At 34.4% G+C, this 16,990-nt stretch overlaps 1 protein-coding gene across 1 annotated transcript in view; it reads left to right on the top strand.

Moving 5' to 3' along the window:
- Positions 1 to 16,990, top strand: part of LOC113234929 (gonadotropin-releasing hormone II receptor-like) — a 184,901-nt gene that overhangs the window by 67,907 nt on the left and 100,004 nt on the right. Inside the window, 1 exon segment of the mRNA XM_026470450.1 lies at positions 13,897 to 14,018. Within this exon segment, the coding sequence (XP_026326235.1) occupies positions 13,897 to 14,018 (122 nt within the window).

Below are 16,990 nucleotides of genomic sequence, written 5' to 3'. Positions count from 1 at the left end.
TAGTGAATGACGTTATAAGAAACTTTTTAACTGAAACACAAATTTCATGCGTAAGTAGGCTCTTAAGAACTAAAAGGTCGGTTAAGGGCTCAGGTACCCTAGAGCATCGACTGTACATAACTTCTGCAAGCGAAGGAAGCATTTGCTGTTGTCGAAATAGTATGAGCTGTTAAAAAAACTTGTTTATTTCAAAAATAAACTTTATTGTTACAGAGACTGAAGTTGAGTCTTTACATACAAGATTATTACAACTTGTTTAGAGCCTTCAGCTCGCCATTTTGACCGGTGGCGTAGTCAAGACCATCAGCACCCAACTGCACAGTCAGTGTCAAAAAAAAACTAGCATGCTGCCTACTATACTATAAGATATCTAATAGAATTCAATTCGATTGAATATTTTAAGAGTTCAAATTTCCTCAAGATATCTCAAAGTAGGTTTCTAGATAATTTAAAGTACAAGTGGGCACAACTTTATTAGTAGATCACAAGAGTGCTTTGAGAAACTATCTGTAGGTAGTGTTAAGAGTGATTCTTATCTTTTTTCTCGAGTAACCTTTCTAGAATGCTACAAGACCATTTGTAGAATGTAGACAGTTTTTATTTAGTCTTGTAGACAGTTTTTAGATAATTTATAGTCTATGATAGTTTTCTTAGTAATGCTATTTTAAAACCAAAACACTAAAGCGTTACAAACATTAGACGCAATTCTCTTAATACTAATAGATTTTAAGTTTAATGGCTTACAAAATATAAAGTATCACAATTGGAACATGGCGAAATTAGATATATTCTTAGTTCCTCGCGCAATGTTTAGTAGGTTAGAAAGCGGAAATTGACGTGCGATTTTAAATACGTTGTGAAAAGTGATGTAAAACCTGTCATAAAAGTAATGCGCTCACTAAATTTTAAACATTTATGTATGAAATATAAACTTAATAAAAATACAGTTATCGATTTTCGGTTTTAAATATTTATAGAAAGCTTAAATATACAAAATAACTCACAAAACAAACCATTTCCAAGAAGTTCCAGGCTTCTTCAAGCTAATTTCAACTTAGATTTAGTTTTTAAAATGAAAACAAATTTTTCTCGACTACTTCATAGTCATTCTTTAAAAATAAAAATGGCGATAAGAATTTAAAGCTTTTTTCAAAACACAGTTGGGAGCATTTTGTCTATAGCTTTATCTATAGAAAAACCTTAGAATACGAAAAGATTATTTTTACTTGCTTTAGTGCAGTTGATCTTATAGAAGAATATTCACTCCTATGAAGTTTTTATGATTGTCTACAAAACGCGATGTTTCTAAGCGATTTTTTTTCTTTTGACAGTATTACAAAACCTTTATAAACTTATAGGAAATAGTTAGCGTATTATTTGCAATAAAAAACTTTTCAAAACACTAGGTCAAAATAACAATTGAATAAATCCAATTTGTCGCAAAAAAAACGTTATTCTGTATAATTATATGGAATGTGTCAGAAAGGTGGATAAATTTCCTATCATTTAAATAAAGGGATTTTTTAATGACATACCCAACTTATGATGGAAGAAATAAAATTTTCATTACGGAATTGAGGTTATTTTTTCACGCCAACCACATTTCACACAATGATTTCACTGTATTCTATTGATAGACGGCACAATACATATACACAACATTGAAGTACAGTAGTTTACGCGCTCATTTCAAGTGTTTTTATTATTTCACAACACGGAATTACTTCACAATGTTTATTTATTTGTCAACAAACAAATGCCGGCCATGACCGGCCCGAGCGCGAATTACGACTATTGTATCCAGCGTTGCCAATTTGTGGGGAATTCCCCAAATTGTGGGGAATTTCAACTAGATTGGGGATTTTGTGGGGATTGGCGCTATGTGAGAAAAATGTGGGGATTCTAACATTTTATCATTTTGTTTAATCTATCAATAGCTGATGCATCGCTAGTTTCATCGTTACTGTTAGAAACACTGTGATGGACTATATCGACGTGTTTTTCAACATCGCACATCCCTCGTATTATTAACAAGCAGCTTAAATAAAATTATTATTAGAGCATTTGGTTCTGAATTGTAAAATTACCAATTGGTACGTGTTGAGTTCGCGATTCTTTCACCCGCTTAGGCCGGTCCCTGGTATGAAGCAAAACGAAATCAGCTATTGATAAATAAAGCCGATCAGTCGTACTTCCACACCACAACTTACCACTCGTCAACTTTAAATATTAAATATAGGTCGAATCTCATTGATTATTTCTAACGTTAACATAGTATCACCAAATGCACAACAAATAATCAATTTACTTAATTTTGTAAGGCAAAGAAAAATGATTTGATGAGTTTCTCAATTCTTTATTATATTTCTAAGCGATGATATCTAATAAATAATGAAAATTCGAGATGTGCGGAGTTTGTGGGGAACATGAACTTTGTTCTCCCCAAATTTGGGGATTTTAACCGTGATTTTTGGAGATTTTGAACAATTGGCATTTGCAACGCTGATTGTATCGAATGATGTGACTTAATATACAAGGTTCACCACCTTCACCAGATCTTTTAATATTCTTTACTTTACCCATTTTGCATGAACTCTTACAACGTCCAATAGAGTAAAAACCCTAATTGTAGTATTATTTAAATAAAATCTCTGAAGATGCGCTATAACGTGTTTGTCAATAAGTACAAACACCAGAATGTCTATATGAAATATATCTAGAATAGACTTAAGAACACTAGTTTATAGAGTATCAATAGACTTTACTGGATGTGCATAGAACAATTTTACTAAAAATAATCAGTTGTTCTACAAATGAACTTAAAATAAGGACTATTCGAGTAAATCTTAAGAGAGCTTACACTTAATTAAGTTGTTTGGTATTAAGAGGTTGTTAAAATTTTGACTTGAGTGAACTGACTTTGACTCTGACTTTGAATAAGTCTATAAAAACAATTTCTTTCTTCTAAAACCATTTATAGAGTACTATTATCTAAATCAATACCATATTAAGACTGTTTATAGATGTAACAGTTTTAAGGCGTACAAAGTGTGCTCCTTGGGTAATCTTTGCTAACTTATGTCATACGGTATTTGTTTCTATGTTTCTGTACAGATATCATCTCCGGTTTTGTATTGATCAAAGGAAATATTATTATGTTTATTACGTTTTTATTTTACTTTTTGTTTGTTACCGTATTCAAAATATCGGGGAACATATTATGTTGGTATGTCGTAATTTTTCTATTAGATGGCTATTGCTTTTGTTCAGGTCTTGCATCGGCCTTCTGTTGACCCAATTTGCTTAACATTTGGAACCGAAACCTTCTTGGATTATAAGATAATCCGTAACTCGATTAACTTTAATATTTTTCATCTAAATTAATGAAGAGTAAATTGAGACTATAATATGACTGTAATTAAGGATAAAGGATAAATAATAAAGGCCATAAGTGGAAAGTCTGAAGAGGCTATGTCGGACAAATATGCTGGATGAGGAAACGCTGCCCGACTTAACTGCAACAGATTTTGATAGTAAAGATGTGCGTGACTTGGCATTATCAAGATGAAATAAAACACCAGATGTATCCCATAGTATTGTGTATGGTAACACCATACAAATGTAGCTTCGCAGCTTTTATTTGTGCACGCCCACCGCGAGCAGTGCACGGATGCACACACTGGTCATCCCTACGCGCCTTTCATTGTTATGCGAATGTATGCGTCCGTACACTGCTCGCGGTGGTCGCGCACACAGACAAACCGCGCTGATACTTTGTACAGGGTTACCATACTTCTCTTATTTTACTATGGTTCACCAGTTCTGGGCGTTCACCAATATTTTTTTGAAAAGACCATAGATAACAATATTTTAAAAGAGAAAAGTAATTTTCTTGCTTAAAGTTAGCTGTGTGGCGCAAAACGGGCGGCCTTTTTGGTCAATCCATTAACTACTTCAAATGTTTTACCTTTTACCTTAAAGAAGGATGGCGACATACTGTGTATTTTATGACCTAGTGTTTTTGATTATTAAGGAGACCTATCAATTACTTGTGATTCATTATCAAAGCATCAAAAAAGATAATTGTAGAAGCTGAGGTTATGAAGAATTCACTAACTAGAGAAATATTGAAGGTTTAATTTAAAAATGTGCTTTCAGCACTTAAAATGTTATATTTTGGACCTGTACTTTTAAGTAAGGTAACCAAGATATTTGAAATTGCTTGTCGAAGTTTAGTTAATAATATTCGGCAATACGAATAGAAAGTTCGCGAAGTCATGGCGTCTCATTATATTGATATAATAAATCTGTATTTTGAAAGAATGAGTCGTAGACACGTTTTTTTTACATACTTCGTTTCATCTTTCGGAAAATGATGATAAACAGCCATACACAGCACAATTCACGACCTTTATAAATAGTAACGTAAAATGATGTTTTATATTAACGTACAAGTTTCGTAATGAATAAATGAAAACTATATTCAAATATCAAAGCCGTCTTCGCGCCGCCAGCCTTGTTGTCGTTCAGACAATGTAACCGGCAATGTGCGGGGCGTGGTGCGGTATCTAAAACTAGAGAGGGGCGGAGAGTGTCCGTTCTCTTTATTCTTTATTTTCTGGTCTGCAGGAAGAAATTTCACTTAGAAATAAGCAGTACCTTTTGTTTGTGTTTATTATGTTACTAAACGTGTTTAAGTATTTTCCATACAATAAATGATTAAATAAATAAATTCTTTCCTTATAGTAAGATCGAACGTGTGCCAGTAAGTGAAATTAAAATGAAACTCATTAGATTCTTAAGTCAGAATAAATATTTACCAGCCGATGACGTACAACCTTTAATTGCCGCACTTTATTGACGCTAGCTTTCCTATTTGCCCATTCCAGTACACAAGTCTAATGACAATCTTAATTTTAAATAAATATATAGAATAGTCATACATGTGAATGCTTTTTATATGAGCGCGCATGGATCGGCAAGAAGGGTTTTTGATGTTAACACGTTTAAAATCCGTTCTACGTTTACGTAACGTTTAGGTTAGTTTATACTACCTAATTACGGTGGCAATTTTTATTATTTAAATATTTGAGTAAATTATCGTGAAATATTAAATAATATTTCAGGTTACTACACTCGAACATTAAATAATATTTCACGATAATATTGTAGAATATTTAAATAATAAAAATTGCCACCGAAATTAGATGGAAAAAACTAACCCGAAAATTGCCCAATTTGACTTTTTACTTTCTAATTATAATTAATGGTAAAAGTGATTAAACAAGTTAATTGCAATCCTCTGACGTTATTATTTAATCGCAACTGAACTGAATTGATAATGGAAGATGTTCCAGGCAACGAATCTCTGGGATTCTCCTACATATTCGTATTTATGACGTTGCAAAAGCAAAATAGTTTTAAAATAGGTTGAATATAGTTTTGTTAAAAATAGCAAAACTATTTTCAACGTTCATGTTTAAAAGTACGTAAAGTACGAATTTAGAAAATGGAACACCAAATAACTCTCTTTTACGTGGGTCATAACGGCGAATTCTTTTTCTCGGAGCTATTTATTTCATCTTTAATAAAGTCACAAATGTCAGAGAGTAACATAACAGATAATATAATTCAACTGAATACACTGTTAAAAAAATCAGGAAAGTTCATTTGAATTCACGGAAGAGAAAATCATCGCGAGATTTCGCATCTATTTATTTACAGAAAAATCTTGTGGACTAATGCACACAATGAATATGCTCAGCAAGATTATATTGTTAACTTTGTTGATATAATATGAACGATAATGTCTCGAATGATCACATCAATTACCTGGTTTCAAACTAGGGAACAACAACTAATTCATTCTGGGTTACTAACCAGAACAACCAGACCAGATCCAATATAAAAAAGTTCATTTCCCTAATTACTCCCGTGAATTGATCTCGGAATTGAATCAAGTAAGTAAGTGCTTACATTACTGCTTGGCGGCAGAACTAGGTTTTTTTTTTATCATATCAAGTGACGGGACGAACTAGTGGTACGCCTGATGGTAAGCTACACGCCTGTCCATAACACTTGCAGTGCAACTGAGAGCTTTAAATCGCTAAGATCTGAGGGGCACTGTTACTGCGCCGGTCCCCCTGAGACATACGTTGACAAGTCCCTTGTGCCTGTAATTTCACCAGGATCCTTACCCTTCAAAACCGGAACACAGTATGCTGACGTTATTGCTTGGCGCCAGAAATAGGTAAGGTGGCAGTACTCCCCTGGACGAACTCTTTCACAAGGAGCTCTACTGCTACTGGGCCCACAATCCACACTGGGCAGCGTGGTGTACCAATGGCTTAAAATCGCTCTTTGGCAGAGACTCGCATCGTACCTAACAATGAGATGTATAATTTACAATGACAATGCAAATCAGTCCTACTACGTGCTTTACGTGCCCTACGTTTCTCTAGGTCGCTGATTCCCTAAGTGGATTATATCGGTCCCCAGGGGTCCACTCCAATTTGCAAGGGGTCCATGTCAACGAAAAAAAAATAGGTGTGCGAGACGGGAATGGGGGTCCACGAGTGTAGAACCCATTTAGGCGGATCGTACGTGATTTAAATTTTGGCTTTCCATATGTGGAATAATCCACATTACACACTAGTAAATAATGATACAGTAGATAGTATGTGCATAAGTGTACAAAATACTTTCTTATAATCGACATATATACTACATCCAAAGTAAATATCTCACAACAGACAAGACTTGGAATTACATTTGATTAGATGAATTCAGCGTATTTTGTAAATAAAGAATTATACTTTATTTACACCTAAACTTGAGAATGGAACTGTGGCAGCTGTCAAAACCACATTTGAAATTGATGAATTTGTAAATAAAATATATTAGAAAGGTAGGGGTCTATGCAAAACAGAACAAATTGGGACGTGGTCTAGAAGACAAAAAAGTTAGAGGATCTCTACTTAAGGCTTTGCCTTAGTTTATTCTGGTGTTAAGATAAATGTAGCAATATATTAAATTTTGTAATAGTTGTTTCAGAGATAACAAGGCTTAACGTATGAAAATATCGCTCAATGTAGGAATATTTAGATATTTTTTATTTAGAATATTTATTCTCACAACCTCTTAATACAATATTACTTTAACCCTACATTGGCTTTTAGTACCATGACGCGCTTAAAGTAAGCTCATTAATAAGTTAAAACTATGATGTGTTATTGACAGCTTTGGGACCACAGACATATATCTAGATAGCGCCGCAAGTACAGCAATTTGTATGAAAACCGAGCGTGTCACATTTTATGTATCCACCATGACGTCACAAGAACTATTTAGTGATGGGAAACCTCCTTCCACGCTAAATCGATTGATTGAACGGAATACACGTATTCCATTCACATAATCGATTCAAATATTCGTTAATTACAAGTAGTCGTGAAATATTAATACAGTAGAAAAATACCAAAACAAGATAGTTATGTCCTTCATTAAAAGTTGTTTTTATAAAAATTTGGATTACTTAATAATTTAAACTTTAATTTTTTAATCAACTTTAAATATTTAAATTATTGTCCTTGAAATAATATAAGCTTATTATATAACTGTCTTTTTGTAAAAGAAGATCTTAAATAATGAAAACGCACCTCAATATATGAACTTGCGACTGTCTTAATTAACTTTACTCGATGGTTTTCTGTTCGTAATTGATCAAATTGATGAATGGTAAGACAAATGAAAATGTTACTTCTGACAAAATATGGTAACATCTTATTAATCAGAAGAAGTTTACTTAATGATGGCCTCGTTTGAACTTTTTTGTTATTTGTTTATTATTTCTCGGATTTCTAACTCTGCTGCTCTGGTTATTTGGATAGCATCTTAGGTGGGATAAACCAGACCACCTTCGTCCTCGAAAGCAACGAACTCATACGTATGACCAATTCCAGGTTTTTGTAAAGACAGCGCACTGTTAAATTTTTGCATTATATTTTTTTTACTCGTAATAATGAAATAATAGTAATAATTAATAAGTAATTATTTGCTCACTATATTCGGACTTTCGAGGCAACGTGCTGCAAAAATTATCGAAATTACAGATACTACTGATAATAGATACCACAAAACTGAAAAAAAAAACGAAACGTTACTAAACGTTATAACAAAAGATTTATAGAATATTTTTATAATATTGCTAAAGTCCTAATAATTTTCGTCCCTTTGTTTTCGAAATCGATCAGAATCGAGGACAGTGCTGCCTAACGTATACATCACTAAATTTTAAATTTGGCCAAAAAAATGTACAAGCGGCCGTACCACAGAAACCGAATGCATTATGCAAAAGTGCGTTCGTTCGATATTCATGGCGTATTAACAAAGGATCACAAATATATCGCACCAAGTAAAAGCCGCAATGTATTACAAATCATGAGGCATACACTGAGTTGCATATTTGTTTTCTGGAAATTCATACAAAACCAATATAATTGTTTTTCAAAATAAATTATGCATCTTCTGATTACAAAATCACTTGCCCGTGGAAGGAAACATCCCTGTTTACCCGTTTACTCACAGTTACGGTGCTTTTGCATTTTTCGCGTTTTCGACTGGTGTTTATCTACTCTAACGGTCGAGCGCGTTCTGAAGTGTAGCAGCGGCAAGTAAATGAATTTCACTTACTATGGGCACGTGAAGTACGTACACTTGCGGCGTCTATATAGATGTATGTCTGTGTTTGGGACTATTTATTCCACAGACCACATAAATACTAGTAATAGACTGGTTAGTGGGCGGGGTCCGCGTTACCTAGCTTATCACCAGACATATGAGTGTCAACAGCGCGTCAGTCGTCGTTCAAATGTGATACATGATTATTTTGTGGAAAAAATAGATACGTGCCATTATATTATGTCGCGTAAGAAGCCAAAGTTTAAAAAATACTCCGGGAGTGATTTCCTTCCATCGGTAAGTACTAAAAGTCCGTATTTTCAAATATTTTGAACAATACAATACTATAATTTCGAAACAAAACTATTTTCTTGCAATTCGGTAATAACAATATACATTGGTTGCTAGCTATCGCCGCCGTCAAAAGAACAATTGGAATGACTATATACACTTGGTACTGGATCCGCGTGTTGTAATCAAATTATCGATATGTAGAAACTCTGTATTTCGAAACTCGGTTTTGGTTTAGTTCAACATTTTTTTATTGTAGCGGTACCAATGTGTAAACACAAATTGTTGTTGTTGTTGTTATGTAAACATTAAATTATGTACATATGAATAACAACCGAAACATGCATTAAGAAATAAATCATTTGGATAATCAGGTAATATATGACATGAAACTCAGAGTCGCATTCACAAATTATAGACCACATCTAAATGTGAAAACATTTCTGAAGCATTGTCAGTTAATTTTTATTTTTATAATTTTCAGGAAACAAACGATTCGCTTTTTCGTCTTCGGAAATAAGTATCTGCATTTTCTTGATAAGCTCGTCGACGCCATAGGTGTAGTCATGTTCAGTCAGTTCAGAAAGAGGTAATTGTTGACCAAATATATTATATTTCAGGAAGAATAAAGATTTTTATGATGACTGTGTTTTAATATTTCAACCCTTCCTTCAAGTGATCGGATTGACTTGAAATCTAGTAGGTTAATGAAAGTACGATGACAGTATAATAAAAAAATTATAATGTGATTGTAACATGTAGCTACGTATAGGCACGCACACGCCTGCGTAGGTTATATCAATTAATATTTGCGTGTAGTAAAACCTTACGCGTATTTCATATAAAGTCAGCTACGCTAGTTCTCGAAGAAACTGCTTTAAATGCCGTTTCCATATACTCCGTGGTTAACCCTAATCATCGAGTATATAACCAGAAATAGAGATAAAATAAGAGCCATATATTCCTGGTAATAAACACATTAGCGATACAGCTCTTATAAATATCAACTTTCATTTGTACTGAAATATAGACAGGCCAACTACTGACCTGTGTGTACCTCTCCGTATATTCCAAAAAATATTCTGTATTTATTGTAATAAAGACAATATCTCTAACAATGCTGTGCTGTTCTATTCGGTGGTGTGAGAAAAACAGCAAAGCATCTAATTACAAAACAAACGGAATCACATTTCATCGGTAATTAAATATTAAATATGTAATTTTGCAATTTTCGTCCATTATAGCAAAGCTCAAGTTAACTGGTCGATTTGAAGAGAAACAGTTGACGAAACCCATTGACGACACCCGTCAATTGTTTCGAACTCGGGCTAGCCAATCGGAGCGCAGTTGTCACAGTAATAATATGACAGAATAGTTTTCAAACAAATTAAATGACATTTCGTCTCTATTTCTGGTTATGTACTCGATGACCCTAATTGTAGCACGTGTAAAGCAATGCCTAGTTCAATATTCCGCTACTTATAAAACATAATGTCGATATCAATTAAATGTCACATCCCTATCTGTAGATTGTCAACTTTTTGCTTTTGTTCCAAGAAGTTTGTGTTCATAGGATTGTTAGCTTTTATATGACTAGTAATAATAAAACCTTATTAGATCCAAATAACTTTCAGTTTTTTGTTTATTGTCTATTTTTGGTTTGATAATTTATAAGTAATCAAAATTATGTTATCTTAATACTGATGTAAGATTACGTTTTCAAATGTGTGCGTGTGGCGACACTGGTTTTGATACAAATGTTGTTTGATGCCATTTCCATTCTTTTTTTTTCTTCCGTGATTTATTCACTCGATTCGTACTATGACGCGACTTTGACATTAAAGTAATATTGTTCTTATGTCAAATTTAGCAATCTGAAAATAGTTACTCGGACGCAATGGAAACAATATTATTTTCGAATTTATTGTCCACCCATTCATTATACATCTCACGCTCGATGCGAATCTCCATGGGTTGTTGACTGTTCAACGCTCGGCCGATGAATGAGCTCGCTCAGAATATATTTATATAAATTTATATAATGCTATCTCGAGTGTTACCATTGTTGAAATTTAAAAATATCCGTAGTAACTATAATAATGCAACATTCAATTGTTCATTATTGTGGTGTCTAATTATTCTAAAATGTACCATCTGTTCTAAAACTCCCAGAAGTCATGTAGTCAAGACATCAAAACGTAAGATGTCATAAGAATGGTCTTCTGATAAGATGTGATTTATTTCTAATAAATGTTTAGCGAAATTATACGTGGTTGGGTGTTTATGAGTAAACGAAGGAACATGTTCTTTATATGTTTGTAAGGGTACGCCTTGTTTATTTATCCAATATATACATTGTCACACGTGTCACTGTTGAGCTTATAAACTCCCGACTTCTTTCCACTTTCCACTCCATCCTTGCCATTGCAAAGTCTAGAGCGTAGTGTTATTTTTTGTCTTAAAAGCAACATTTATTTTATTGGATATAAAAATTTTATAACTTTTTCTGACAAATTTTATAAATCTAATTCTATTTAATAATCTATTTATTTTACAAAAATGTATAAATCTTTTTCAGAAGTGATTCATAAAATTTTGAAATCTAATAACATAAATTTTGCTTTCAAGATAAATAACGCTTTTTTTTTTAAATACCCTCAATGTGGTTGATTATGTGCGCCCATCATCGACTACACAGCCTGTAGACCCCTTATAACAGACGAAAGGTGTCTGTCAACTAATCTGACTAATAAATCAAATATACGCTGCCGCCCACAACGTTTGGGAAGTTGCGACCTTGTCTCCGTAGCATGACTACGCATGATAGTCGCGACGCGCGCGATAAAATTGGAATAAGCGCACGCTATTGGCTGTCTCAATCAGATCTAATTTAGATCTAAGTCAGATCTATTTTTTTCGTTGACATGGACCTCTTGCAAATTCGAGTGGACCTCTGAGGATCGATATAATCCACTTTGGGAATTAGCGACCTAGAGAAATGTGGGGTACGTAAAGCACGTAGTAGGACTGATTTTCATTATCATTGTAAATTATACATCTCATTGTTAGGTACGATACGAGTCTCTGCCAAAAAGCGTGTTTAGGCCATTGGTACACCGCGCTGCCCAATGTGGTTTGGGGGCCCAGTAGCAGTAGAGCTCCCTGTGAACGAGCTCGTCCAGGGAAGTACTGCCACCTTACTTATTTCTGCCGCCAAATAGTAATGTCAGCATTGCTGTATCCCGGTCTTGAAGGGTCCTTATCCTTTCACCAGCTCCCTTGTACTGGTGAAATTACAGGCACATGGGGTTTGTCAACTTACGTCTCAGGGTGTTGAGCACAGTGGCAGTGCCCCGCATATCGTAGCGATTTAAAGCTCTGATTGTCACTGTAAGCGTTATGGACAGGCGTATAGCTTACCATCAGGAGCACGGCTTGTTATAGTCGTGACACGTGCGATACTTGGTACTGATTGCGCCAATCAGTACCAAGCATCCCGTTTCACTTTACCTCAATTGGTTGACAGAATGAATTCCGTGCAAAAAATCATCGGCTGTATCGTCGATGGCGCCCATATAAACCGTTCTCCATATTTCCACTTTCGCTCTTTTGTATCGTTATTTTACCAGTTTTTTTTTTATGACACCATAATGACAGGACGAATTTACCACCAGGCGCACGACTTGTGCGCCTGATGGTAAAAGCGATATGCCTGTCCATAGCAATTGCAGTGCCACTCAGAGCTATAAATCGCAAATATGGCACTGCCACTGCACCCGTTACCCCGAGACATAACTTGACAAGTCCGATGTGTCTATAATTTTCCTTACCCACTCTAGTACCGTAGCCTTCAAAATCAAAACTTAGTAATGCTCACATTACTGCTTGGCGGCAGAAATAGGTATCCATCCGTAATAATATTATACCTCAACAATCTGTTATAAGTATAATTATCATCACTCACTCGCTGATGGCGAAACGCTGTGTTCGTGTTCTGTTCGTATGCATGATTTACCAAATAACTTGAAACTAACTCCGCGTCGAATTAAAAATGGTTAAAAATAAAAATAAATATGTAAATAAATATGTAAAATAAAAATGTTTAAAGTGTACTATAGTTATAAATAGGACGAATCCAGGATTGCAGAGCATTAAATGTGTGAAATGGATACATGGGAATTGCGCTAACTTATCAGCTGACCAGCTCAGTGTTTTATTATAAAAAGTTCCTTCGATCCGGCCGGATTCGAACCGACGTCTTCTAGCATACCGTGACAGACGCTATACCAACTAAGCAAACGAAACGAACCAGCGGACTTCACGAATTGTTCTATGCGCTTGCGTCGTGTCTTTGTATTTGGTTTTTCAACGACTTTTTAGCCGTAGCGCCATCTATGAGAAATATATGATATTTCGTCACCCAGTTAGATACCTTTACAGCTATCAGCCCCGGCTAGCGATTTCGCTATTCATTGTATTCAATTTTTTATTGAATTGATATTCAATTATTTTTATGTGACATTACTCCACTAGTTTGTTATAATTATTAATACAAAGATCGAACACTAAGAAAAAATTCCTTCGATCCGGGCCGGCTCTACGAAATATCCTGGATTTCTCATAGATGAACCCACATAGAAAAATTCGTGAGTTCCGCTGGTTCGTTCCGTGGCTTAGTTGGTATAGCGTCAGGTACAGTACGCTAGAAGACGTCGGTTCGAATCCGGCCGGATCGAAGGAATTTTTTCTGATTGAACTTTCAAGACCTGTAGTTGGCACGCGTCGGATGCTAACTAACCACTTTTACTGTATTTATTGTTCTTTGCGTGCACCCAATCAGGCATAGTGCAATTTAATGAAACATAGTTATTTTTAGTAAACATTTTATAAATGAATAGAGTCCCAATACGTAATATTTGTTCTCAGATCGGATGGCGAACTACGAATGCTTGGCTGGCCGGCAACCTGGCTTGCAAGTTTTTCCTCGTGTTACGTGCTTTCGGCCTCTACTTATCATCTAATGTTCTAGTCTGCATATCTTTAGATAGGTAAGTTTATTAGTATAAAAAGGTATCCGTATAGAAAAGATGTAAAAGCTGGCTTTACCATACCTAACCAATAAATGTTCATTAGAATATGAACATTTATTGGTTTATAGATAGGTATATTATATTAAAAGCAAAAAGAAAGCACATCTCAAATTAGAACTTTGAATCAGAGTGGTAACATCATAAAACAAACGTGTAAAAGGAACATACAAATCTTGCAAGCAGTATTATTATACGTATAATAATATATACTGCAATACGTCCTCTGAAGATTGGCTGCATAACCTATGGAGCAATAAATTCAAGAAGACTGCTAATCTCCATACTATAGATTGTAACTCTGAAAAAGGTCAAAATTTCGTCTTATAGCTAGATATGAATCGCTGGTCAATAACCTGGAAATCAAATACTTCAATCTATACACAATTACATTCACAGAAACTATATTATTATGTACTGATCAAAAGACTATCAATAGTGATAGTGTTTTGTTTAGTATTCAATATTGTCAAGGAGTGCCAATACCGCAGCTGGCGTATAGCATGGACAGATGCGACAAACTATACCTGTTGAGAATGAGCTATATAGGTGGCAAATAATATTGGGATAGTATTATTGTCTTTATATAATAATGCAGAACAAAACCAAAACAGATTAATCGCGTACCTGTGGATGGTTATTACCATTTTTGTATTGACAATTTTTGAAGTATTTTTGCAACACCGAAGAACACAAGATGGTATTATAAAATTGTCTCTAAGATGAGAATGTACGAATTACTGAAAAGAAAAATCAAATTAAATAAAAGAAAAAAATTGCAATCGAGTTGATGAAATTATTAAATGTTACATACTTTTTTTTGCGGTAAGGCAAAGATCTTTAAACCATGCAGCCTAGTCTTTTTTAAATTTTTTAAATTTACATGGTATCCACAGTTACTGTTTTATTCATATTTATACATAATTACTCGTTAGGAACATGTATACACATTAAATATAGTGTTAATAGAAAAGAATAATATTTACAGTTTAATATAACTTATATGCATGATTATAGAATGAATATGATACATTTTTGGGTGAGAGGATAGGGACAAAAGGCATTTAAAGGAAGTAGGACGAGGGATAGAGAAAGAGGATGTCATATAGAGAACACCGTAATTTAGGGCAGTAAAAGAATATATGGTCCACGTTTCCTTCGTCTAAACCATACTCAAATAATGAGTTATTCTTTATCCTAAATTTAGCCAGATGGATAGTAAGTACACGCGTGACCTAAACAAACCATATTGTTGAAATAGTTTTTTAAAAGGAATTTGAAAAACCAAGGGACTGGGAATTTGAAGCTGAATATCCGCATAATGTTTTTGTTTTTTTTTGGGATATCTCCCAATACTTCTACCAACGATCACGAAGAAGGGATTCTGGGAGTAGGCAAAGATCATAGGCGTACAAGTTGGAGTGTTCAGTGGAATCTACTGTCTCATTGCCTGGGATTCCAACATATCCAGGTATCCAAGCTAGCACCACGCTTATACACTGCTTGTGACAGTCTAAAAGGACCTATTTAATCCTAAGCATACCTAACTGGGAACGGGAAGGAAGAGTGGAAAGGATTAGACAGGGTGGATTGAAAACAACTTTTAGAACAGGTAAAGATGATGGTATTATTGAGCTTATGAGATTCGACATAGAGAACTGGGTCCAGTACGGAGATTGCTTCACCAGTAAGTAAATTAATTTACAAAGAAGACTGCATCTGGTCCGCCATTTTGAATATTCGACAACGCCGCAACTAGTACGCTAGTACATAGATATGTTATTGGAAGTACTTTATATTATGAAAATGGCCGTGTATATCAATTAATTCCTCTTTAATATGAAATTTAAGAAGTCAGTTATTTTCCTTGTGTTAATATTCAAATATTGGTTATGAGCTAAACTTATTTTCTTAACTTTGATAAATATGCGTGTACATAGATGACATTGCTTATACAAACTAATTTATAAATTAACGTTTCGTAATATGGGACGGTGCTTTAATCTTATACAAAACAAAAGAATAACCGGCACCACCCATAAATATCTGTGTAATAGGCGCCATCTAGTTGATTTGTTTGTTATCACTAGAAATTATAGTAGCTTTAATAAATTGCTGCTTGTCAGTGTAAAACAAATTAGTTACAAATAAGCTAATTGGTACTCGTCGCGACATCTGGTGTGCCAATAGGTACTAAATACCCGACAACGCTGTCTTGTATCGCGATTAGCACACCACTTGTGATATTTGTCCATGCTATGAACTATGTTTTTGGTTCGTAACGCGCGTCAAACGCTTGTCATGTGAACGTTCTCTATTTTTTTTTTTCATTCGCTCCGTATGCAATAGGCGAAGGTCAGAGACCATATTGCCTAGTCATTAGTTTCTCTTTTTCATCAGGAAATATGTTTCGATTTAATCTTCAGTGTAAGATCCTTCAGTTTAAGTCTTCAGTAAGGGCCGTGTAAAGTCTTTTGTTTAAAATATGAATTATCCAGTATACGAAAAAATATCGATAATATTAATTAAATGTTAACGTCAAATCCTTAATCATTTGTCAGTTTTGTTTGTTTTGGTCATTCTCAATATTATCATCGTCGATTACGTTAACACTTTAAAAAGAACAATAATTTACTACACTAAATTTTTACACTAAATTTTCTCTAAGTATACGAACTTGTCATGACACATTATGACATTAAATTTTGAAGACTGTAGCATGTGGTTTTCAAAAATGAATTTCTGAAAAATAAAAACTTCCTTGAAAGTAAAAACAAAATAATGTACGGGTACAGCAAGTGGAGCTCGGAGGAGTGGAGCAAACTCCGCGCGGCGTATCGCGACACTGGGTGATTGATTACTTTACACTAACACCCATATCAATGAACAAAGATAAGTCCGGACTTAATCATAAAAAAGTCTCAAGTACGACT

Source organism: Hyposmocoma kahamanoa, unplaced genomic scaffold, assembly GCF_003589595.1.
Source record: "Hyposmocoma kahamanoa isolate Upper Pololo Valley unplaced genomic scaffold, ASM358959v1 86, whole genome shotgun sequence".
NCBI lineage: Eukaryota > Metazoa > Arthropoda > Insecta > Lepidoptera > Cosmopterigidae > Hyposmocoma > Hyposmocoma kahamanoa.
The sequence above is the reverse complement of the archived record's forward strand: the minus strand, read 5'-3'. Positions and strand labels throughout refer to the sequence as shown.